At 44.7% G+C, this 24,504-nt stretch overlaps 2 protein-coding genes across 6 annotated transcripts in view; both read left to right on the top strand.

Moving 5' to 3' along the window:
• LOC147024727 (AF4/FMR2 family member 3-like) overlaps positions 1-17,529 on the top strand; it is a 34,385-nt gene extending 16,856 nt beyond the window's left edge. The window contains exons 6-10 of one of the 3 annotated variants that reach the window (XR_015059177.1): positions 1,654-1,688; positions 1,888-1,933; positions 14,161-14,218; positions 14,686-14,772; positions 15,802-15,853. Coding sequence is in view for 2 of the 3 variants with exons in the window: in XM_085884923.1 (XP_085741049.1) it covers positions 1,654-1,688; positions 1,888-1,933; positions 15,802-15,940; positions 16,054-16,163 (330 nt within the window). In the remaining variant the exon portion in view is untranslated. Of the gene's footprint in view, positions 1-1,653; positions 1,689-1,887; positions 1,934-14,160; positions 14,219-14,685; positions 14,773-15,801; positions 15,941-16,053 lie in introns of those variants that run through there. The other 2 variants (XM_085884923.1, XM_085884924.1) reach the window with 2 other exon arrangements.
• Positions 16,882-24,504, top strand: part of LOC147024726 (cyclic nucleotide-gated channel alpha-3-like) — a 72,931-nt gene continuing 65,308 nt past the window's right edge. For 2 of the 3 annotated variants that reach the window (XM_085884920.1, XM_085884922.1), the window contains exons 1-3: positions 19,396-19,621; positions 20,452-20,575; positions 21,352-21,450. The gene's annotated coding sequence lies outside the window, so the exon portion shown is untranslated. Of the gene's footprint in view, positions 16,935-19,395; positions 19,622-20,451; positions 20,576-21,351; positions 21,451-24,504 lie in introns of those variants that run through there. The other variant, XM_085884921.1, reaches the window with a different exon arrangement.

The raw sequence follows: 24,504 nt of genomic DNA, 5'->3' as shown, positions 1-24,504 counted from the left end.
GATTTCTTGGGAAAATTCATCATTGGGCTCGCTCTCAAGGGTATTCAGGAGTTCGAACATTCCGTAGTGTTTGCTCTCCACGTTCTTGATCCAGAGGTCCAACTTCCGGACAAACGCTCCCAGCTTCGAGATGAAGTCTGAGACAGTGCAGTTAAGTCCTTGGAATGACAGGTTTAAGTGGTTGAAGACCCCAAAAATGTCCGACAGGTAGGCCAACCTTAAGATAAACTCCTCGTCCTCCAGATCTTTTTGAAAATCGTGTTCTTTCTCCGTGAAGAATACGAGGAGTTCATCCCTCAGTTCAAAGAGATGCCTTGTCGTATTCCCCCGGGAGAGCCAGCGAACCTCTGTGTGGTAGAGCAGACAGGTGTGGTCGGAGCCGAGATCTTCACAGAGCAGTTTGAACAGCCGAGTATTCAGGGCAGATGTTTTGACAAAATCAACTATTTTGATTAATAGGTTCAAGCATGATAACAAATTCGGAGGGAGTACCTTGGTGCTAAGGGCGAATCTGTGTATGAAACAATGGACACCAGTGGCGTTTTTTTTATTTTTTATTTTTATTTTTTAAAAGGTTGAGCCCGAAAGTGCTCGCGAACCACCTGGAAGGCCCTCGCGTACCACAGGTTGGGAACCACTGGGCTAATACAAGGTAAGGGTAGTTGGTGATTGGGGATGTTGGTCTGGACAAACATAGGTCCAAGTGAAGGAGAAAATAGAGCTTTCTGATCATTTCCTTGACACTGTTTGCAATAACAACTCGAGGATTCATAGACACGTTACTCCACGCAGTGTTCAATTATTTACTTCAATTGAAATAAAATAATGATTTTAAAGATCTTTTTAAAAAATTCTGGAAGTTTAGCACAATTGAAGCAGTCTTAAATATCATTAACACGCAGTCTTAAATATTTAACATACTCAACTACTGCTAAACGGAAGGGTTTTGAAAGTTCAAAGAAGGTGATTTGTGTTCTACAGGGTGCAAGTATATAATTTAATTTAAATAATATAAAGATTGCAAAAGTCATATAAAAAAATTAATTCCGGAATTTACGGCTGTTTTGCCAATGCTGATGCAGTGTCTATTACACCACCCCATCTAACACGGTACATTAGTTCTTTGTGCTTGTTGTTTGTGTCTTTTATGATGTACTTAAACATTAAGTTTCCTATTTGGAATGATTTTCAATTTTGTTTGACTGCTAGTCAGGCAGACAGAGTATAATAATAATCTCACTCCTCTCTGCACATGTGCGATCGGGACGAATTCAGAGGTAGACTACGATAAAATGGCAGGTTTGTTTTCCGATTCGTGTTCAAAATATAATATTCAATTTTAATAAGATGTTCCTCGATTGTAAACTGGTGTTTGTAGACAGACGGACGAACGAACATGAACCAATTGCTTCACCCCACCTTTCATTTCACAGACGCAGGGTAATTATGCACAGAAAATAGCAAAGTATACTATTTGGTATTATTGTCCTTTTCCACAAATCATTTACTTCAAATGTAAATGAATTATTTGGACAAGATTAGACAATGGAAATGTGATTATGATTCAATGTCATGGGATGCATAAAATAATGCTGTTTGAAACTTTGTGCATTTTGATATCGCTCTGAACCAATGTTTTTTTTTTTCTTGCAGGGTTTTGACAATTCCAGAGAAGGGAGTACAGCAAAGTTAGTATTCTGCATTCTTTATTGCAAATGTTGATTTTTATTCTGCCCCCAAATTCTCAGATATCTGTTTGTTTTATGGTGCCACTTGCGAGCATTTCCCCCTATTCTCAATTGCAAGTAGAGTACCACGTTTTTGTAAAATGACATAAATTATCATCAAACAGTTAATGTTACCTCCCCCTCCCCTTTCCCCTCACAGATGTGGATCTTCTCCACCCTCCATGCATCTAAACTCACCGAAGCAGGTAATGGTCAAGTTTTATGGGAGGGTAGAGATTAACCTTTTCAGAGACATAATGTTGGGGCTCTATCCCAATTTGCCCATCAGATATTACATGTCACTGATGGAGGTGGGAGGGATGTGTGACCATGTTTTATTGGCGCAGTACAATCCTTCATGTTTGGGATGGGATGACAGAAGTGAATGTTTTTGACTCTTTCATATGAAATGCAGGACAGGGGTGTGTTTCCACCAGGCATTGTCTTTGTTCAACTTTGTTTTAAACACACCACATTTTGTGACATCACCATTTTGGCTTTGTTTTGAAAATGTGTGAAAATAAGTATATTGAAGGTGTTGGTTGATGAAGGGAGATGTATGCTGCTGAAGTATTTTGTGTGAAAGTTGGTGAATCAGTTAAGTCCAGTCCAATCATGAAAAATTGGCACAGCAAAAGCCAATGTTTAATGATGTGTGCCAGCCCTTTGCATTATCATTGCAGATAAAAGCAGACTTTAGTGGCTTTACTCCTTTGGGTTCAGCATGCAAGGAAAGCAAAGCTTTTAAATATCTGTTATTATTCTATAGCATATAAAAGGGCTGCGACTTCACTATAGTGCCATAGCTGCTGCTGTTTCATTTCTCCTGGCATTATTGACAACAGTTTTGGAGACGATCAACTAAGCTTCTGAATATATTGAAGAACTTGTCTTGCTAGTGTCAAACTGTGTCAGTGGACAGGAAGAACAATGGATGAAATTAACAGGATGTTTATTGAGGTGTGCTGATTGCCATAGCAAGAATGAAGTTGCTGACGTTTTGGGCACAAATAACATAACAAATAAAATGAGACATAACAAATCCAACTTCCTCCAGAACAGGAGACAACAGGTGGTTCTTGATGGCTCTGATTCAGCTGAGTTAGAAGTTGGATCTGGAGTACCAAGGGGATCGATCCTTTTTTGCTTTGGTGAATGTTTTAGCTCCGTCAGAGCTTCTTTGCTTTACTCATGCAGGAGCTTGGTGGAACGAACCGCTCGCTCAGGGTGGCGGAGCACAAACCTCTCGCTCAGGGGGGCGGAGCACGAACCTCTCGCTCAGGGTGGCGGAGCACGAACCTCTCTCTCAGGGTGGCGGAGCACGAACCTCTCGCTCAGGGTGGCAGAGCACGAACCTCTCGCTCAGGGTGGCGGAGCACGAACCTCTCGCTCAGGGTGGCGGAGCACGAACCTCTCGCTCAGGGTGGCGGAGCACGGCCCACTCGCTCAGGGTGGCGGAGCACGAACCACTCGCTCAGGTTGGCGGAGCACGAACCACTCGCTCAGGTGGCGGAGCACGAACCACTCGCTCAGGGTGGCGGAGCACTTACCTCTCGCTCAGGGTGGCGGAGCACGAACCTCTCGCTCAGGGTGGCGGAGCACGAACCACTCGCTCAGGGTGGCGGAGCACGAACCACTCGCTCAGGGTGGCGGAGCACGAACCACTCGCTCAAGGTGGCGGAGCACGAACCACTCGCTCAGGGTGGCGGAGCGCGAACCACTTCTCTCTGAATGACGTGGCGGGCAAAAGCGTCTGCAGTAAGTAAATAATTTGCACAGGACGTAGCACTGTACCACTATTGACAATGGGCACCCGGCAAGTGGCTTAAGCACTCATGCAAGCACTCCAATTAAATGACTAACACAATTGAATTGCTGCTTAATGCAGAACAAGACTGGAGACATCGCAAAGTTCAATCGCCCGGGAAATAAACATTGCAGATAATCCGCCATCTTACATGCTCATCTGTGCGCGCGTCACAGTAAATCGGTTCAGGGTCCACGCAAATGTTATATCTTTTTTTTAAAACGTCCATTTTTAACAGATTTGCTTTGACTCCCTGTAGAGCACCTCGCGAAATCCCCCAAAATATATACACAGTCCTGGCAGACGCTATGGATCGGCAGTCCCGCTGGAGGACAGTGCGTGAGGTCTAGCAATGAATGCATTAAATCGTATAGCTCAATGAAGCTAATTAATTTTGACACTTTCCCAATTTTTTTGTTCACTCAATATAATTCTCCAAACAGAAGAAAAAGATAAGTTTAATGCTTTTCAAATTTCACATTTTCTTGTGTATCGATGTAGAAGGAGGGAACATCGCCTTACTTACTTAAAGTATTGTTACGAATTTGGAATTCAATTGCACACAACATACAGGTTCCCTTAGTCAGCTATGTCGATAAGTGCATGTTCCCTAGATAGCTCACTTTCCATTGTTTAAATGTTTTGAAATCAATTAGATGCGCTGCGGATCGATTTAATAGTTAGGGAGCAAACAATGGAGACGTCCCTCCCCCTCTTCTGTGAAGAGGAAGAAGAACCCTGCGGTGACGTCAACAACTCCCTCCCACCCGTGGTTGAGCGGGGGGTGGATCACGAGGGCATGAGTCACGCCGGGTGCGGGGGAGGGGGTGCAAAGGATAAAGAGGACATATTTTCTTTGTTCAAAAAGAGTCCCGAAAGAGTTCGTAGGAGTCCCGTGGTAGGGCTGAGTTCGTGGAAGTCCCGTTCTGAGTCCCGTGGGCAGAGTTCGTGTGCTGAGTCCCGTGGGAGGAGTAGGCTTTCTTACTTCGGAGAGAGCAGTCGTTCAGCCATCGGGTCCTGCTTGGCTTGCTTGGCTTGAGGCCTTCGGAAGCTTTTTGCTTTGGCTGGCTCAGTGAGCTTCGGCTGCTGCTTTGTTTTGGAAGGAACTTGAGCCGGTTGTTCGGCTCGAGCTGCGAGTGGAGGCTTCTTCCTCTTCTTCCTCTTCCTCTTGGTTCGTGGAGCTTTTCGTTCTCCATTTTGTTTCCCGGCTTGGTGCGACGCGTCGGCCTCTTCTTGGAGTTGGTTGCTCGGGGAAGCGACGCATCGACAGGAAGGATCGGCGCCTCATCTCACCGGCATGTGTTGAGAAGCGCGGGAGGATTCGCGGTAGGATTCGCGGGAGCTCGGGAAGGAACGCGGCTCACGGCGATTGGGTCCAGCTCGCTCTCGCTGGAGCCCGGGTCCGGACAAGTTGAAGACCACACGAGGTGGAAAGGTTCGAATCAAGCTCTGAGTTCCAGCTCACCTGTCCTCCGAACTGGAGCTCGTGATTAAAGGCCTCAGCCACCGTTTCGTGTGTGTGTGTGTGTGTGTGTGTGTGTGTGTGTGTGTGTGTGTGTGTGTGTGTGTGTGTGTGTGTGTGTGTGTGTGTGCGTGCGTGCGTGCGTGCGTGGGCCCGTCTAATAAGTAGGAACTGCTGTTAAGTGTAAATGACTGTACATAATAAGTAGACGGTTGTAGTTCTTTTGTCGTGCTTTTGTTGCTTGTATAATTGCATACGTGTTTTGCCTTATTTAATTGCATACGTGTTTCATTATAATAAATGTCCTTGTGTGAATGTAAACCTGCTCGTTGCGTCCATTCCCTCATTGACTGAACATTTCGTGTGTTGGGAGTTAGAAAGCTGTTGGTTTGCCGTAAGAGTAAATTGCAAGTAAAAAAAACTTGCAAACATTTGGACCGACGTTTCTTGGCGATTACACCGCTCGGAATCGCGCACGGACATGCTCGCCGCGGCGATTTGTTCCGTACGAGATCCGTCGAGGGTGGAATATCCCGGTAGTTGGATCACGTGGGTATTTAGGTAAATTGAAGATTGGCAATCGACCCTACCCCACGTGATCTGCCGATTGGCATATTTCGGTTCTTGTACAAGGACCTGTTGCTCGGAGTTATCCAGGTGCGATCTATATTCCGGGCGATCGGTTGGGCCGACTCGACTTGCGGCTCCGTTCAGAGCGGTCGGTTGGTGGCTGACCCCCGGCCTGTAACAATTGGTGTCAGGAGTGGGATTCGGCCCCCTCCGCCAACGTAGCAAAATTCATGGAGTCGGATCAGGGGTATACGGAGCAAATCCCCCCGTGTCCCCAAATTATGAGCGTTATAAATTTTATTCCCAGCACGTAAAATGTTCAGCCAAGGCGAGCAGGGACAGGAGGAATTAGGAATGGATTTGGAAATGTTAGAATCTATGGCTCAGGACTTAATGACCATGCAGGACACTCCCATTATGCAGGTTGACTATTCCCCGCAAATAAATGCAGAGTCCGCAATGGGCGCAGCGGCGGGGGCCCCGGTGTATGACACTCCCCCTCCCCTCCTCCATCAAAATCCCTCCTCAGTCCCCGGCGGATCCGCGCCCGATAATGGCAAAGCGACTGCCACCGGGCCACCTGACATGGGCCAGCTATTAGAAATATTGCTGGCAAAAATGGATGAGTGTGCAAACGCTGCGGGGTGAGATGCAGAGCGTGGGGCGATGCCTGCAGGTGGGCAGAATGGCAATTGAGAGGAGCGAAACGCGGGCAGTGGAGCTCAAAATGGCGGCGCCACGTGTTGGAGCGAACGAGCTGAGGGGCGTGTGGACTGTGTCGGTCCCGCGGTGGAGGACAAAGTAATTCGGGAGACGCGTTTGGCGAGACTCGAGCAAGTGACAGAGAAAGTGACGGTGACACAGAGGGAAAAATTAAAAGGGGTGACGGAGACGTGTACGGCAAGACACGTAGAGACGAGGGAAATAATAAACGAGGTGCCAGAAATACCAGAGCCACGGGGAATAGAACAGGAAACAGAGACGAAAAGCCAGGAAGAAACGGAAATAATAAACGAGGTGACTGAGATAAAGCAAGTAGAGGAGAAACTCCAGGTTATTGATGAGCACACACAGGTAGGCAAAGTGAGGGACAATAGGGTTGAGCTGGGGGAGTGTTTTGTGACCTGGTGTGAGCAGCAGGATAGCCTCCTTCAGGAACGAGGTGAGGGACTGTGCCCCCTTGAGGCGGATCGCGACGAGGAGATTCCGGTCGAGCCTTGCGAGGTAAAGGGGGCGAGTGCTGTGAATGGGTGCATGCGGAGCTTGGGGGTTATGGAAACCCCGGGACCCCTTGAGGTGGTGCTCATTCCCAGCGTGGTTGTTCCGGTGTGTGTTTTGTCGAAATGTGTGTTTGCGAGTGTGCCAAAATGCGTGCTTTCTAGCACGCATGGTGTGGATGAAGCACCGCGTGTGGATGAAGCACCGCGTGTGGATGAAGCACCGCGTGTGGATGAAGCACCGCGTGTGGATGAAACACCGCGTGTGACAGGAACCACGTGTGTGAGTAGTATGGTGTGTGTGAGTGAAAGGCGATGTGTGAGGTCGCTGTACGTGAGGGAGATGACAGTCTGTATGCGGGAGAACGCAACCGCATCCCCGTGTCCGAGTGCCATGGTGGAGTGTGTGAGCGTCGTGGCATGCAGGAGTGCGTGCGTTGAACGGCGACAATGACGGGACCAGATGAAGGACAAGGGCCGAGTAGCGGCCGCAGCTATTTTGAGCACCGTGCCGGGTTTGCACAGCAGCGAGCGCGGGGTCCATGCTGTGCTACGCACAAGGCCGCCACGTGCGCGGCTGCGCAGGTGAAACCCAGTCCGGAAACGCCAGCGATGGATGTTAGCCGATCCCGCGGACGGACAGAAGCTCAGCTGGATTCGGAATTTGGACCGGATGGGTTCTCCACGCGAGCGTGTTTGTAAAGCTCCGACGAGCAGAGCACATGTGTTCGCATGGGGAACCCCTCGAAACGCGGGGCTTGCTTTGAGATGCGCAGAGTGACGTCATGGCTGCGCATGTGTTTGGAATCCGGCAGAAGGGAATTCCTGCCGGACGGTACCATCCAAGAGGGACGAGGTGCGCGGGGCGCAAGCAGCTGCCATGACGTCACGGAAAAAGAGCGCGGCTGTGAACTGCGTGCTGGTGGTGCGCATTATGAAAAAAAAATAGTTGAGAAAAGCAAGCCTCGCTTCGGGTGAACAGGATTCCCAGGCAAGGGGTGGAAGACCCCCTTGTTTGGGGGCACAGGAAGTACTAGTTAGGAGGATGGGTTAGAGTTGGTGAGACCGGCTTCATGGGGACATGGGTTGTACCTCATGGAGCCCGTGGAATGGATTAGTTAGAGGGATTTTTAGTTCAGATTTAGGAAGTGGGAATTTTTTGGGATTTTTGGAGACATGGACAGACTGGAAATGTGTAGTGGAGACGTAGCTTAGCTACGTAGAGTAAATGGAACGTGCATGAGTTTTAAGGGATGACGAGGGAGCACGAGTTAGTCAGGGGATTTAGTGAGAAGGATGGCAGTGTAGAGTGTTGGTGTGAGTTGTGAAATGGAAAGTGTGTGAGGAATGAGTGAGGGCCAGCGGGCCCAAGTGTGTGAGTGGAGCGAATGTGGTATGCATAGTGCGAATGACTGGTTGGGGGAAGGAGTGATTCCCACCCAAGTGACCCCGGGGTCAGTTTAATGTTAGCTCGTGGGTTATTCAAATTTACTAACAGGAGGTCGTTTTGTTGTTGGTGTCGAGAGAAGGCACGAAACCCATTTGGAGGGGTGCAAGAGTTCATGGACTGGCTGGGAGCGTGGCTGTGGAAAGTTGAGTATTTGTTTAGTGGGCACCCCAGGGACCGGACTAGTCGGCCAGAGTAGGCCAAGGGCCCAAGAGGGGCAGGATAGTGTAGTGGGCACAGGCGACCCGTCGGAAACGGGACCCGTAGCGCCAGAATGCCATGGGGGCAGTGTAGTGGGCACGGGCGACCCTCGGAAAGGGACCCAGGGCATCAACACGCCACTTGGGCATTGGACGGGGGCAATGCCAGAGAGGGCAACCCCCCGCGTTGTAGGGCGCAGCTAGGCTCCGAGGCAGCCTGCGGGCCTGGGGGTGCCATGGTTAGAGTTCGGCAGAGGGGGAGTTCCTGCCAGTTGAGCCACGCTGCCCAGCCAGGAAATTGTGCGAGGGCACGTATGAAAATTTGAGGGCAAGGCCCAAATTTATAATGGACACCAACACAGGCGACAGGAATCATGGTTTTTAGAACCGATAGTTTTAAAGTGTGAGGTGTTTTTGGAAAGCCCCGGGGTAGTTTCAGGTTTATGAATGTTAGGGTAGGTAGATGTACCCCTTCGCACCATCCATCCCTTCGCTCGTTGTAGGCCGCTGGACTCACCTTGGTAGACCGCTGAACTCTTTGGAGGCCATTCTGAGGCTTCGTTGGGCCTCGAGACAGGACACTGGTCTCTCCCTATTCCCCTCCAGAGAGGGAACGTAGGAGTTGGGAGTAGGCTAGGTGGACATGATAGGCGAGCTGGACAAAGACAATAAAGGGGGTTAAGGAGACAATTATAAAAGGGAAATAAAAATAAAGAGGGGCTAAATTTTGTTGCTTTTGTGGCAAATTAAGGGAGCGGGTATGGACAGAGACAGGCAAAGGTGATAGAGTGGGGGAGGGGGGGAACAGTAGGCTAGGTCTGAGCCCCCCTTCAAAGCGGCCGGCACCACCGCACTCCCTCCAAACCTGATGGAACCACACCAGAGGCCGGCCAGCTTCACCTGTCGGCCTGTTGTGCTGCAGCCGCCTGTTCTGCATGGACTTGCCTTGCCATGCCTCGTTTGCCTGCCTCTGCCATGACCCCATGCCTGCTAGCCCTTGTTTGCGTTTGCCCCTGTGTTCATCCATCACCATGTGCTCCAGGAACATCCAGTTTTGCAAGGACTGCCCTGCAGGCAGCCCGTGCATCCATCATGTCCATTTGTTTTGCGACCATCTCCATCCATTCCCCTGCACCAAAGACTTTGCAACGACTTTTGCCTTTTACCTTTTTCCCTTTCACAGATCACAAGTCCTGGGCCATGGTTAGTGTCATGTAATAGATAAGTTAAGATTGTAAATACGTGGATCCCCACCTGCATGTTTGTTTTAGCGCCGGCAATTATAGTTAAGTTGTCCGAATGAGTCTGAGAGTTTGTTTCGTTAGTTACGCAGCGCATTAGGTTATTTATTTTTGGGACACGTATGAAGAAATGTCGCACTCAGGGATCCGAAGGTAGAATGTACTAGGGGAAAACTTACACATGCTGGTCACACGAAAATTTGACGACTCGGGACTAGTCTGTAAAAAGGGGAGGGGGTAGTGTTACGAATTTGGAATTCAATTGCACACAACATACAGGTTCCCTTAGTCAGCTATGTCGATAAGTGCATGTTCCCTAGATAGCTCACCTTCCATTGTTTAAATGTTTTGAAATCGATTAGATGTGCTGCGGATCGATTTAATAGTTAGGGAGCAAACAATGGAGATGTCCCTCCCCCTCTTCTGCGAAGAGGAAGAACAACCCTGCGGTGACGTCAACAACTCCCTCCCACCCGTGGCTGAGCGGGGGGTGGATCACGAGGGCATGAGTCACGCCGGGTGTGGGGGAGGGGGTGCAAAGGATAAAGAGGACATCTTTTCTTTGTTCAAAAAGAGTCCCGAAATAGTTCCTGGGAGTCCCTTGGTAGGGCTGAGTTCGTGGGAGTCCCGTTCTGAGTCCTGTGGGCAGAGTTCGTGTGCTGAGTCCCGTGGGAGGAGTAAGCTTTCTTACTTCAGAGAGAGCAGTCGTTCAGCCATCGGGTCCTGCTTGGCTTGCTTGGCTTGAGGCCTTCGGAAGCTTTTTGCTTCGGCTGGCTCAGTGAGCTTCAGCTGCTGCTTTGTTTTGGAAGGAACTTGAGCCGGTTGTTCGGCTCAAGCTGCAAGTGGAGGCTTCTTCCTCTTCTTCCTCTTCCTCTTGGTTAGTGGAACTTTTCGTTCTCCATTTTGTTTCCCGGCTTAGTGCGACGCGTCGGCCTCTTCTTGGAGTTGGTTCCTCAGGGAAGTGACGCATCGACAGGAAGGATCAGCGCCTCATCTCATCGGCATGTGTTGAGAAGCGCGGGAGGATTCGCGGGAGCTCGGGAAGGAACGCGGCTCACAACGATTGGATCCAGCTCGCTCTCGCTGGAGCCCGGGTCCGGACAAGTTGAAGACCACACGAGGTTGAAAGGTTCGAATCAAGCTCTGAGTTCCAGCCCACCTGTCCTCCTAGCTGGAGCTCGTGATTAAAGGCTTCAGCCAACGTTTCGTGTGTGTGTGTGTGTGTGTGTGTGTGTGTGTGTGTGTGTGTGTGTGTGTGTGTGCGTGCGTGCGTGCGTGCGTGCGTGCGCGCGCGCGCGTACGTGTGTCCGTGGGCCCGTCTAATAAGTAGGAACTGGTGTTAAGTGTAAATGACTGTACATAATAAGTAGACGGTTGTAGTTCTTTTGTTGTGCTTTTCTTGCTTGTATAATTGCATACGTGTTTTTCCTTATTTAATTGCATACGTGTTTCATTATAATAAATGTCCTTGTGTGAATGTAAACCTGCTCGTTGCGTCCATTCCCTCATTGACTGAACATTTCGTATGTTGGGAGTTAGAAAGCCGTTGGTTTGCCGTAATAGGGGGACATTTGGACCGACGGTTCTTGGCGATTACACCGCTCGGAATCGCGCACGGACATGCTCGCCTCGGCGGTTTGTTCCGTACGAGATCTTTCGAGGGTGGAATACCCCGGTAGTTGGATCACGTGGGTATTTAGGTAAATTGAAGATTCGCAATCGACTCCTACCCCACGTGATCTGCCGATTGGCGTATTTCGGTTCTTGTACAAGGACCCGTCGCTCAGAGTTATCCGGGCGGCGATCTATATTCCGGGCGATCGGTCGGGCCGACTCGACTTGCGGCTCCGTTCAGAGCGGTCGGTTGGCGGCTGACCCCCGGCCTGTAACAGTATATTACTTGCTTGGTATATCGGCTTAGTTATAAGGCTCATTATTTCTTTAAATTATCAGATTTCACAACAGATTTCGACACATATAGTCCAGACAATATCGGATCCTCAAAACCAAAAGACTATTTTGATGATATGTTTTAGTTAGTCCGTGAGAGTAGATCGTGAAAAATCATATCATATAATTCATGAAATCGCTCAAAGCTCCTAATTGGAAAACTAGAGCACTTACAAAAGCAATCTATACAACGATTCATCGCTATGATGAACAGGTATTCGATAATATGAGTGAGGAAAGTGAAGAAAAAAAAAACTTAATCGTTAATAAAGCGTTGCGGCCTGTTCCAAGTCAAGGCATGGTTGAGCAGGCCAAAAAACATGTCGGCTTCAGACCCCAGCGCGGTTACCCAGGAAACGCCTTAACACCCGAGAGAGTGAGGTGGCCGAAGATCGCCTGATGAAGGATATAATTAAATAAGGCCGTTAATTATTTTCTAAAGGGGTGTTTTAATTAACCCAAACACCCAATTTTCACTCTTGCACTTCCTTGGAGTTTTCTTAGTATGTATGCAAAGTTTCAGGATGCTCAGTTTTATGGTTATTTTGGAAACGCGCACGCACACACGCACGCACGCACGCACGCACACACACATACACACACATACACACACATACACACACATACACACACATACACACACATACACATACACACACACATACACACACACATACATACACACACACAAACAAACTATAACACACACACATACACACACACATACACACACACATACACACACACACACACACATACACACACACCCACACATATATATATATATATATATATATATATATATATATATATATATATATATATACATATATATATATATATATATATATATATATATATATATATATATATATATTTATATATATATATATATATATATATATATATATATATATTTATATATATATATATATATATATATTTATATATATATATATATATATATATATATATATATATATATTTATATATATATATATATATATATATATATATATATTCATATATATATTCATATATATATATATATATATATTCATATATATATATATATATATATATATATATATTCATATATATATATATATATATATATATATATATATATATATTCATATATATATATATATATATATATATATATATATATATATTCATATATATATATATATATATATATATATATTCATATATATATATATATATATATATATATATATATATATATATACATATATATATACATATATATATACATACATATAAAGTGAAAATATGAAATGAAAGGCATTGCTTAGGGCCCTGTCACACCTTGACGTTTTAGCCAGCGTATGGCAACGTATCAAAATGTATGTAAAACGCTGGCGTACGCTGAACTACTATTGATGGTTTTTTTTCAGTTTTGGGCGTATTCATAATGAGTTGGACATATGCATAACGTATTAGTAACGTACACAGAACGTTTCAATAACTTATAGATAACTTATACCAAAGAATGCTTAGCGTGTTGTCGGCGTTCACAACCTATTCCCAACGATAGTCTAACTTATGCATAGTGCGCGGCAGCGTATCGCCGACGATCACGTGGCGTAGCCTATCAATAGGCTGCTGCTCAACGATTTAAATCATAACCGCACTAGAAATTGAAGTGTCAACATCACCGTCATGCCGAAGAAAAAAACAAACAAAAAAAAAACATGGAGTCTGGAACACTGACGGGTTCCTCCTGTGAAGCCCATTTTTATATACCAATTCCCCTAAACGCTGCCAATACGCCATTATACGGTAGCTGTAAGTTAGAAACACGTTCAGTAAGTTCTGTGGTCGTCCGGAAGACGTCAATTATGTCTACATACGTCAATATGCGTTGCAGATACGTTACACATAGGTTCAAAGCACGTTATTCATAGGTTAGAAATAAGTTTCGGGTAAGCTAAACATTACCTCGACGTGTTTCGACTTATGAGTAACTTACAAGTAACATGAGTCGACGTGTGTCAACGATCGCATAACGTGCCTACAACTTATGGCCAGCGTATGCGGAATGTGTGTGTCATACGCTGGCATACGTCCAAAAATTTTGAGCATGCTTAAAATTTGTCGACGAGCTCGGCGTACTACGACGTATGCCAGCGTGCTTCAACGTGCTCTTAACGTGTACAAAACTTACCCATAACATATTCGACGTGTGCCAGCGTATTCGCCAAATTTTTCATACGTCGGCATACGCTGGCTAAAACGTCAAGGTGTGACAGGGCCTTTACGAAAGGGTTTTGAAAGTACCTATAAGGTGGTTTGTGTTCTCCAGTGTTCAATCATGAAATTCAATTGAAATATAATATAGGTTTTAAGAGTTGTGGAAAAAGGAATACTGGAAGTTTACTGCTGTTGATGCAGCATTTTTTAAACCACATTATTTGACACGTTACATTCGTTCTTCTGTGCCTGTTTGTCCTTCATGACATCCTTAAAAACAGTGAGTTTCTCGTTTTGATTGATTTTCAATTTTGTTTGCCAGGCAGATGGACTCAAAACATAGGGGCAATACTCTTTGGCGCTCACCCATTTGTGGCTGGGTAAGATAACCAGGAAACCCCTGGTAGGCATGAATGACCCACACATTATGTAACGGAGAAGAAAGTAAATACCCTGGATTTTTTTTTCATGCCGTGAACAAACTTTGGTACATCACGGGTGATGAAGGTTGTGGTCAAGCTTCATCAAAATTGTGTGTGTGGTTTTGGAGAAGGAAGCAAATACCATTTTGGGGGACAACCCCCCCTCAGTAGAACCCATTAGGCTCCGATTTAATTTTATGGTGTGAATAATCTTTGGTACGTTTTGGGTGATGAAGGTTGTGGTCAAGTTTCATCAAAATTGTGTGTGTAGTTTCGGAGAATAAAACAAATACATATTTTGGGGGCAACCCCCGTAGAACCTCTTAGGGCTTCGGATTTTTTTTTTTTTAAATGCTATGATCAAACTTTGGTACATGCACGGTGATGAACATTGTGGTCAAGTTTCATCAAAATCGTATGTGTAGTTTCAGAGAAGAAGTTGCAAGTATATGTGGACGGACTGACGGACAGACGATGTGCCATCCCATAAGCTCCCAGGATGTACGTTCTCGGTGAGTTAAAAATTATCTTACTCCCCTCTGCGCATGCACAATCAGGCCAAATTCAGAGCCAAAGTGCTGCTGAACTGTAGTTTAGTTTTCCGATTCACGTTGAAATTACACCATTCCATTGAAATGTAGTTGTTCCTCAATAAACTGACGTTTGTAGATAGACAGACAAACAGACGGACAGATAGTGAACCAGTTGCTTAACCTCACTATTCACTTTGTGTGCATTGGGCAAAAACTATAACAATGTGACAAGATGTAAATATGGCTTGAAGGCCACACACATGCACACTATTTAGCATTTCATTCAGCAAAGATGGGTAACAAGATGGTGCCTTGCAATCATGTGATCACGTATATTCCAATCATGATCATTTTTTCTGAAACCGAGTTCGCCAAACTCCAGTATTCTCAGGCACTGCTCTTCCCTTATCCTCACCCCATCCCCATGATGTGCAGGAGGGAAGGTGTACCACACGCTTTCAGTGCAGGGAGGATGACTTTCAGTATAATTTGAGAAGTTTATGTTTGTTTGTGTCCTTGACTTTGAGGGAAGGTTTTAGGTGTTAAAACTGAATCATAGACCCAAGGGGGTTCAGGTTTGGGGGCAGGGTGGTGGAGCACCCTGATTCTCTCCATGTAAATGTGTACCGTATAGTGCTGCTCTTGGTGTGGGTGAGTATTGCAAGTCAAGCCAAAATATGCCAAATCTGGGGTAATTAATCCATCTGTTGGACAGCTTCTTTGCTCATAATCACCATACTATTTATGGCGTCTGCAGAAGCAGTCTCTTGGCAAGGTTACACTCGGTGGTTTGCCATTGTTTTCCCAGGGTAGCACGATCAGTGTTTTATTGTTTATTTTGGTTCCCTTTGGTTCTGTGAAATGTGTTTATGGGTAAATTAGGTAATTTTATACAATGGCAGTTGCATAAACGGAATATTTTCAGAAGGCACATAATCAGATAATATGGTATTGCAAACTAAGCCAAATATTTTGCAAGTTTGGTGATTTTGTAGCTGTGTTTTTCAGGGCTTAGACACTACTGGCCCAGTGCTGGTCCCACGTGCTGTCCATTCCATATTGAGGGGACATGTAAGACTTGCTGGTTTTGCCATACGTGCCATCGAGTTGTGGGAGCAAGCCAAACATTTGGTCTCCCAGCACAAACGTACGCATATCACGGATTATTGTAGAAAGTGGAGCTTTTATCCTTGGAATGTCATGATGGTGGTGATGCATTGGTGCTTTGAATGATTAGCATGATTTTGCTGTTTTGTACAGAATTGTTTTTGGCCCTGGAAAAAGAATTTGGTGTTCTGCACTTAGACAGCCATTTGTTTCAGCTCGTATGCTACACACAGCGTGTTCTTTCTACTTTACCGTCAGCCTGATTGTGACTTCCAGCCAACATTTGAAGATTCTGATCCCCATTACTGGATTTTCCTGCTGAATATTTTTTGGAATACAGTATTGGCAGGACTTGTGAATCCTGCCCCCTCACTTTGCTACTTTTAAATAATTTATCCAAAGCTCTTGGTTTTGCCTGTCTGGTCTTCTTTTTTTTGTATTTACGTTTTTGAATGAAAACACTTCATTTTTCCTTGATAATTGGATGAATTTCAATTTCTTATCATTCTGTGGCCTTTGTGTTTCTTGGTTGTTGGGTGTATGGTACTCACACCGTTTATCTCTTGGTTATTGGAAATGAGACCATTAACCCCAAAGACTTCTCAGTATTTGACATTTTGTGTGCCGATCCCAAAATGATTGGATTAACTAAGTTACTCAAAATGATCCATTAGGCACCCAAAGTCCTGGGTTACTGAAAAATACGTTTTTCCATTTGTAATTAGTCATACGCCTTAAGGAAGAATTATTGATTTTGTCAATGAATACTTCAGCAATGAATCAGTATTTAAGGGTAGATTTGGTAATGATTTTTGATGAGCAAAGCCTGCACTTCCCAAATATCCTATGGGGTTAGTTGACAAAGCAAGCAGGGTATGTCCATTGAATTGTGATGGCTCCTGTGTGCTCTGCCCAATCTGAGGAACCACCTCCACCCCTCATCCTTTACTTCCCTCTGTCTTCCCCTGGGCCACTTAACACACACAGTGTCAGCTATGGCTGCTTTCGTCGCACATCCAGCGCTCCAGCCATAGGTAGGTGAGAGGAGATCATTTCTTAAGGTACTCTTTCCACCCCCTGCCCTTTCCACATGAAGTGCTTGCCTTACCTGCATTCATGACATTTTTCTGATTTCAACTTTATTCGATGCATCTCTTGGAATGCTTTGAAAAGTGTAGAAGGTAGTCAATAAAGGTTGCTGGTTTGAGACCCAATGTCCTTTCACCGATTGGTTTAGTGCTGTACATGAAAGCTTTATTAATTTGTTTCTGAATCTCTACAGGTGGCATGTGCTGTGTGGGTGACAGTGTTGACTTAATTAATTGCTTAAATAATTGGTTTGAGAGATGAGCAGTGGTAAAGTGTGGTGAAAACTGTTTTCTTTAAAGGGAAAATATCCTGCATTTGACATTGTGGAGGTTCCATGGAATGGACTGCACAAACTGGACTATAACTCCTGTGTTGTCCCCTTTTGATATTATTTATGTAATTGCGTCGATTCTGCTGTTTGTGTTTTTTCGCTGTTGCTATTGTTATGGAATTATCAATGGCGTTGCGGCTGTCAGTGTAAATGAAGAAAATTACATGTGCAAAATGCTCTTTTTGCGAAATAAAACTGATTCTTGATAATGTTCGTTAATCTGTTCATTTTATGATAATACGTACAAATTGATTTGTGGGCAGGTTGGGATGAAAGGAGGGGGGGGGCAAAATAACCTTTTGATTATGGGATCATGTGAAAGAACCGTTTGATTATGGGATTATGTGAAATAACCGTTTGAGATCATATGAAATAACCGTTTGATTATGCGATTATGTGAAATAACCGTTTGAGATCATATGAAATAACCGTTTGATTATGGGATCATGTGAAATAACCGCTTCATTAGGGGATCATGTGAAATAACCATTTAATGATGGGATCATGTTAAATAACCGCTTGATTCAGGAATCTTATGAAATATCCGTTTGATTCAGGGATTTTATGAAATAACCGTTTGATTATGGGATCATGTGAAATAACCGCTTCATTAGGGGATCATGTGAAATAACCGTTTAATTTTGGGATCATGTGAAATTACCGTTTAATTCAGGGATCATGTGAAATAACCACTTCATTCGGGGATCATCTGAAATAACCATTTAATTATGGGATCATGTGAAATAACCGCTTCATTAGGGGATCATGTGAAATAACCGTTTTATTTGGGGATTATGTGAAATAACTGTTTTATTGAAATAATATGAAATAACCATTTGATTATGGGATCATGTGAAACAACCGTTTAATTAGGGGATCATGTGAAATAACCACTTCATTCGGGGATCATGTGAAATAACCGTTTAATTATGGGATCATATTAAATAACCGTTTAATTTTGGGATCATTTCAAATCACCGTTTAATTATGGGATCATGTGAAATAATCGCTTCATTAGGGGATCATGTGAAATAACCGTTTGATTATGGGATTATGTGAAATAACCATTTGATTATTATGGGATTATGTGAAATAACCGTTTTATTGAAATCGTATGAAATAACCGTTTGATTATGGGATCATGTGAAATAACCGTTTGATTATGGGATCATGTGAAATAAACATTTGATTATTATGGGATTATGTGAAATAACCGTTTTATTGAAATCGTATGAAATAACCGTTTGATTATGGGATCATGTGAAATAACCGTTTGATTATGGGATCATGTGAAATAACCATTTGATTATGGGATCATGTGACATAACCATGTGATTTTGAGATAATGTGAAATAACCGTTTGATAATGGAACCATGTATGTGCCTTTGGTTTTCAATGTACCAATGATTTTCTAAAAAAATATTGGTATCGAATTCTACTGACTCTCTGGATCAATTGTCAAAGACGGAAATTTCTAAATTATTTGTCTTTTAAGTTGTGATAATACGATTAATGAACTGATCACGGCTTGATCAAACAAACTACAGTAATAGCGAAACAAAATGACAAAAGCCTGTCGGATTTGCTGTCACCATGGTGAGCAGAATGCTCTCAAGGTAATTGCTATCACGTGATCAGCCTGTGGCAAGTGCCATGGTAACATTCGTACTTCAAAACCTCATTTGAAAAATAAGAATTTGGAATGTTGAATGATATTTTTCCTCATTTCATGCTCATCATGCTCAGAGAACACTTTTCTGCAGTCAAACTTACAGCCATGGCTTTAAAAGAATTGTGACGTTCTGTAATTATCTTGATAACCTGGAGAAGAGGATTGCTATTTGCAAGCATTTGTATTGGCATTTATATAAGATTTAGGCTCACGAGAAAGTGAGATAACAGCGTAAAAAGGAAACGAAATGACAGGCCACATTTGAACACAAGCAGAGCACTGAACTACTAACAAAGGAGAAGGGGGGGGGGGAATCAACCTCTAAACAAGGTTGGGTTAGGTAGAGTTAATGGGGGTAGAAAAGATTGTCGTAAGGATTGGGGGGGGGTGGGGGGTAGGTGATATAAGATTTCAGCACTAGAAGGAAGCGCAGTGCAAGTGAACCATCTCCAGAAGGTCGTTCCACAAACAGGATGTGATTTGTCCAGGATTTGCTTATGTATGTTCACAATTTATTTTCGATGTAAGAACAGGATTCTTGGAAGAGCAAGGTGACAGAGGGAAGAGCCAATGAATTGCGGCAATTCCACACCTTTCAGTTCCTGATTCTGCTTTTTCTTCAGCACAGGTATGATGGCCCGAATGGCCTACACCGCCACCGGCAGGAAACATGATATACTTACCTTTAATAAATGAATTGTCTCAACCACATTAAATGCATTTTATACTGTTAACATATACAGGGTATTCCAAAAAGACCCGGACAACTTTGGTTGTTAATATTGTTACAGATTTCAGAATCTGGTCTGATGAATACATCCACACATCCAGGTCCTTAGATAGTTATTTCCTTAAATGCATGTTCAGATTAGCCACATCCCCATGTCTAATGGCATTTTAAATGTGATGCATTGAGAAGGGTAAAGAATAGATCCCCTCTCTTATGGGAAGCTTTTTTTCTTTACGACAGACACATTTATGCACATATTTGATGCCCGCCTTTTTGTTTCAGCAATGTTTACACGCATTTCTTTCACCAACGCCAAGGCCCGCTCTTTTTCGAGCGCACGGGTTGTCATGGTAATGGCGCACAAGTGGGGCGGGGTGAGCTTGGGGGTCTCTGTGCCCGCCGAGACGGGCCGCATATATAAAATGAATTGGAGGTCTGATCAAAAAGAAAGAAAGCGAGAGAGGAAGCACGCGAAAGAGAATTGAGCAAGAAGCGGGCAAGCGAGCCAAAGAGGAAGCGCGTAAGTGAGAAATGGGCAAGGGAGCGAAAAGGGTGCGAGCAAGCGAGCGTGGGTGTGAGCAGCGCCGACGAGTGAGGCACGGGTCGGTCACCAACGGACCGTGTGGGTCACTGGACGTCACCAGTTTCGTATAGTGAGGAGCTGCCCGTGTCACAGCACCAGAGTCTAAACCCATGACAGACCATCTCGGTGCCCCCTCCCCCCCCAGACGTCGACAGGCATTCACGGCTGTTCGCGAGTGGGTGCACGGCAAGGCTGGGTGCTGGCGACGGACAAGACACGCACACATACACATTTCAGGACATTTTCACTTCACAGACGACTTCCCTCTGGTGAGCGAGACGACTCTTCTCCTCCCCTCCCCCCATTCCCTCCCCCCCCCGAATGATCTGCTGGGTACCCTTGTCTGTGTTTAGTTGTAAGTAAGTCAACCACCGATAAGCACCTGCTCTCTGTCTTTCCTGTCATTTTGTTTGATTTTGCATGATTAATTATTCATTTCGATTGCTTTGGAATTTATTCACTTATTTACCTCAGGAAAGAGTTGTTTTTATTTATTTATTTTGTTATTAATAAATTATTTATTGACTTCCAACCTGTCTGTGTTTGTCCTTTCCTTCCATTGGTCAAGCATTGTCCGAACCTAAATAGACTGGGAGGTAATTACCACAGATTTGACCAAAAATAGTCAACACGCACCAGCTGTTAAAATGCTCGGCCGCCCTAATTAAGATCTAATCAAGATAAGATTGGTGCCTTGCCGAGGGTGCGCTCCCCGTTCAGGTAACCATGTGACCTCTAGTTAAACGGTATAATTAGACGGTAGACACTGGATCTCATGGTTAACTGGGTGGCGTTCGTGGTTTTAAAACAATCCACCGTACCACAATGTTCATTGTGAGCGGTGGCCCCATGTCCGGCTCTTCCGAGGACAACCGGGGATTAATCCCCCTGAGTGACAAGCTGGTGTCTCGGTACCCGTGGCCGCAACAATATATTTAGGACCACAAACCATATGACACCCTTTGGTGTATATGGTACAGAAACTCATAAAGTTTTGTGCACACCATCAATACACTTAAATGTGAGAGCTGTTTGTCGTGTGCAGGACATCAAGGCGGTACACGAGTTCTTGCCATGTTCGGCTCAGCATGTTTGCGTCCACCAGTGCACATGCAGCTGTGATCCAAGAACGAAGATCCTGCAGGTTTGCCACCTTGGTGTTGTAGACAACATCTTTGACAAACCCCCACAGAAAAAAATCAAGGGGGGTTATGCCTGGTCAGTGTTGGGGCCAGGTGGTTGGTCCATCTCGGCCAATCCAGCAACCTTGAAAATTTTCATCTCTGCCAAACCAGCGACCTGGAAAATTTCCGGACCTGAACCAAAATCTAATCGGCTGGTTATTGTCACACACCCAACTCATTGAAGCATGCTTTTGGCTTAACGGTTAGCCTGGTGTTGACTTAATGGTTAGGATGGCTGGCTTAGGATCTTAGGGTCTTGAATTCAAGTTCCTGGAAACCGTTGAATTAACACCAGACTGTTTAACTCAGCCTGTCATCCTTCCGAGGTCGGCAAAACAAGTACCAGCTTGTTAGTAACAGGTGGCATTGCATCAGCGGCAGAGCCATGCTTCCAGAAAATGATGCAGCCAAGCAGCCACTGCCTGCATACGAATAAATAAAAAAACCCATCTTCTCTACCAAGTTTTGTCATAACCTGTCCACAACTTTTTGAGATATATTGCTATATATCATTTTTTACCCTCTTCCTCAATGGTGAAGAAATGCTTGTAATATTCTCGTATCCTGATCTTCACCGAAATCAAATCAATTCGTCATTATTACACACCCAACCTGTCCACCAAGTTTTTTTTTTATTTTTATTTATTTATTTTTTTCTTCCCCCAATTCCATCCACAACTTGCTCAGACAGACAGACAGACAGACAGACAGATAGACAAACACGGGTGAAAACATAACCTCCATCCACCTTCGGTGGCAAAGGTAACAAGTAGGGCTTAATATTAATGTCATTTCCTACCACTCCTTCCCTCCTACCACTACACCCCCTTTGGACTCCCACCCCACCCCTTCACCTCCCTCCTCCCACGTCCACCCTTCTCCGCCCACAAAGGAATTTTTGCAGGGTGAATATTCGGAGAAGTATATCAAAGTATTATATGCAATATCGAGGCTCGTATTAGAGCTAATGCACAGAACGTATTACAAGGGGAGCAGGAGACAAGAGGGGTAGGAAAGGGAAGCATAAAACAGTGGGGAACAGAGATATTAAATCTGTAGAAGGGAGAGGGATGAGGCAGGGTACAAGGGGTAAACAAGGTGGACTCTACAAGGACTTTCAGGTCCTTACACTACAGAGACTCAGGAAGGAAAGCAGAGAGTTTGGAATGGATTAACAGGGGTAGAAAAGATCATGGTTTTGGATGGGGGAAGAAAAGAGATCGTGGTGAACAGCTGTTTTGAAGACCCGGCGGGAAGAGTGGGATTGAAGAAGAGTGTAGGAGTTTGTTCCAAAGGTGGGGAAAAGGAGGGATGAAAGAATGAAGGTGAGCAGTGATTCGTGATTTGTTGTTGGTGGATCTTGAGTGGCCTGTGGAAGTGTGGGGAGGGGGGGGATTGCTGTCAAAGCAGTGGGAGGCAAGACCAGAGAGGAGATGGTAGAAGACAGAAAGACCACTGACCTGCCTGCAGTGAAAGGGTGAGGGACCCAAAGACTCAGCCTCATCGCAGGAGATAACAATGATCCCAAATGCCTTGGTTTCCATGGCATGAAGCCGAGAAAGGTGAGAGGTGGGAGCACCAGCCCAGAGGGGAGAGCAGTACTCCACCAGGCTGTGGATGAAAGCTTTTTACGTGGTCAGGAACTCAGGTGTGCCAAGGAAGAACTTTTCACGATGGAGGATGCTCAGTCGGCGAGTGACTTTGGAGGGCAGCTTGGAAATTTGGCTTTCCCAGGAAAGATCATGGCAGATAGTGAGAACCAAAAGCTTGAATGAAAGGACTTCTTCAAGAGGATTGTTGAGAAAGCAGATGGGGGGGATTTTCCAGACGGTCCTTTTTTAGAGACATCTTGAGAGTCTGAGATTTGTCAGGATTGAAAGATATGTTTCTATGTGTTGGACCAGCTTGTGATTTTTATCCAGATCTGCAGAGAGTGAAGAGGCTGCTGCTTGCCAATCTGATGGATGACAGATGGTATGGCACAGGGTGGAGTCATCAGCAAAGAGATAAAGAGGATTTTCCAGAGAGTTGGAGAGATAAAGAGTATTTTCCAGAGTCTGAGTGATCATTGATGTAAACCAGAAAAAGAACAGGGCCCAGAACACTGCCTTGACGAACCGCAGCTTGGACAGGAAGAGGGGATGAGAGGATTCCATTAAGGTCCACACGTTGACTGCAACAGGAGAGGAAGTCTGCGAGCCATGAGTGGAGATTGCCTTAGATACCATAGGAAGAGAGCTAGGTGAGTAGAGCGGGGTGCCAGACCGTATTGAAAGCATGCGATGTATTCGGTTTTTGAATAATTACCGATTATGGCTTTTGAGAGGTCACGTGACTTTTGCCAAACATATCGATCATTGTAACTTCTTAATTAACAGTTATTTGTCACATCTGATACCATATTTGTGTCACTGGCAGTCAATAAAGTGTTTTAACCACATTTGGGAAAAATAAATAATTAAAATGAAAACCGTTTTCGATTCCTCCCAACTGTTAACTTGCCTCGTCCTCTCTAACTTGGCATGTATCATGTTGAAATCTGCCCCCAGGGGACAAATTCATCGATATGGCCGAAATCTGTCATGGTATTGATGTTGTCCTCATCGCCATGTCATGAATCTGGAATGTGTTCAGTTACCATGTTTCATGTGGAGTGCTCACCATGTGGCTTAAGCACTCAAGCAAGCTCTCCATTCAAAACCGTTGATAAGGAATGGCTGGCTTGGCAAGCGCGAGCAAGCTGCTTGGTAACTGAGCACACATCTCGACAAAAGGACAGGATCATGACTATTTTTGGTTTAATGAAAACACACCTCCTTCAGTTTTCAATGCACTGTTTTAGTTTTCAAAATGTACATAAATTTAGAGGTGATGTTGAGTGTATGAAAGTGGACGTGTCCATTTCATATAACTTTAAAGTGTAGGTTACATTTAAAAGTGTACATGTACATACCGTCTTTAAAGGGCACGTGTAAATAATCCATATTATAAAAGGAGCCGTGTATGTCTGTCTG

Source organism: Eptatretus burgeri, chromosome 6 (assembly GCF_056783735.1).
Source record: "Eptatretus burgeri isolate ZD-2024b chromosome 6, Ebu_testis_v1, whole genome shotgun sequence".
Classification (NCBI taxonomy): Eukaryota; Metazoa; Chordata; class Myxini; order Myxiniformes; family Myxinidae; genus Eptatretus; species Eptatretus burgeri.
This window is presented reverse-complemented; position numbering and strand designations above follow the sequence as displayed.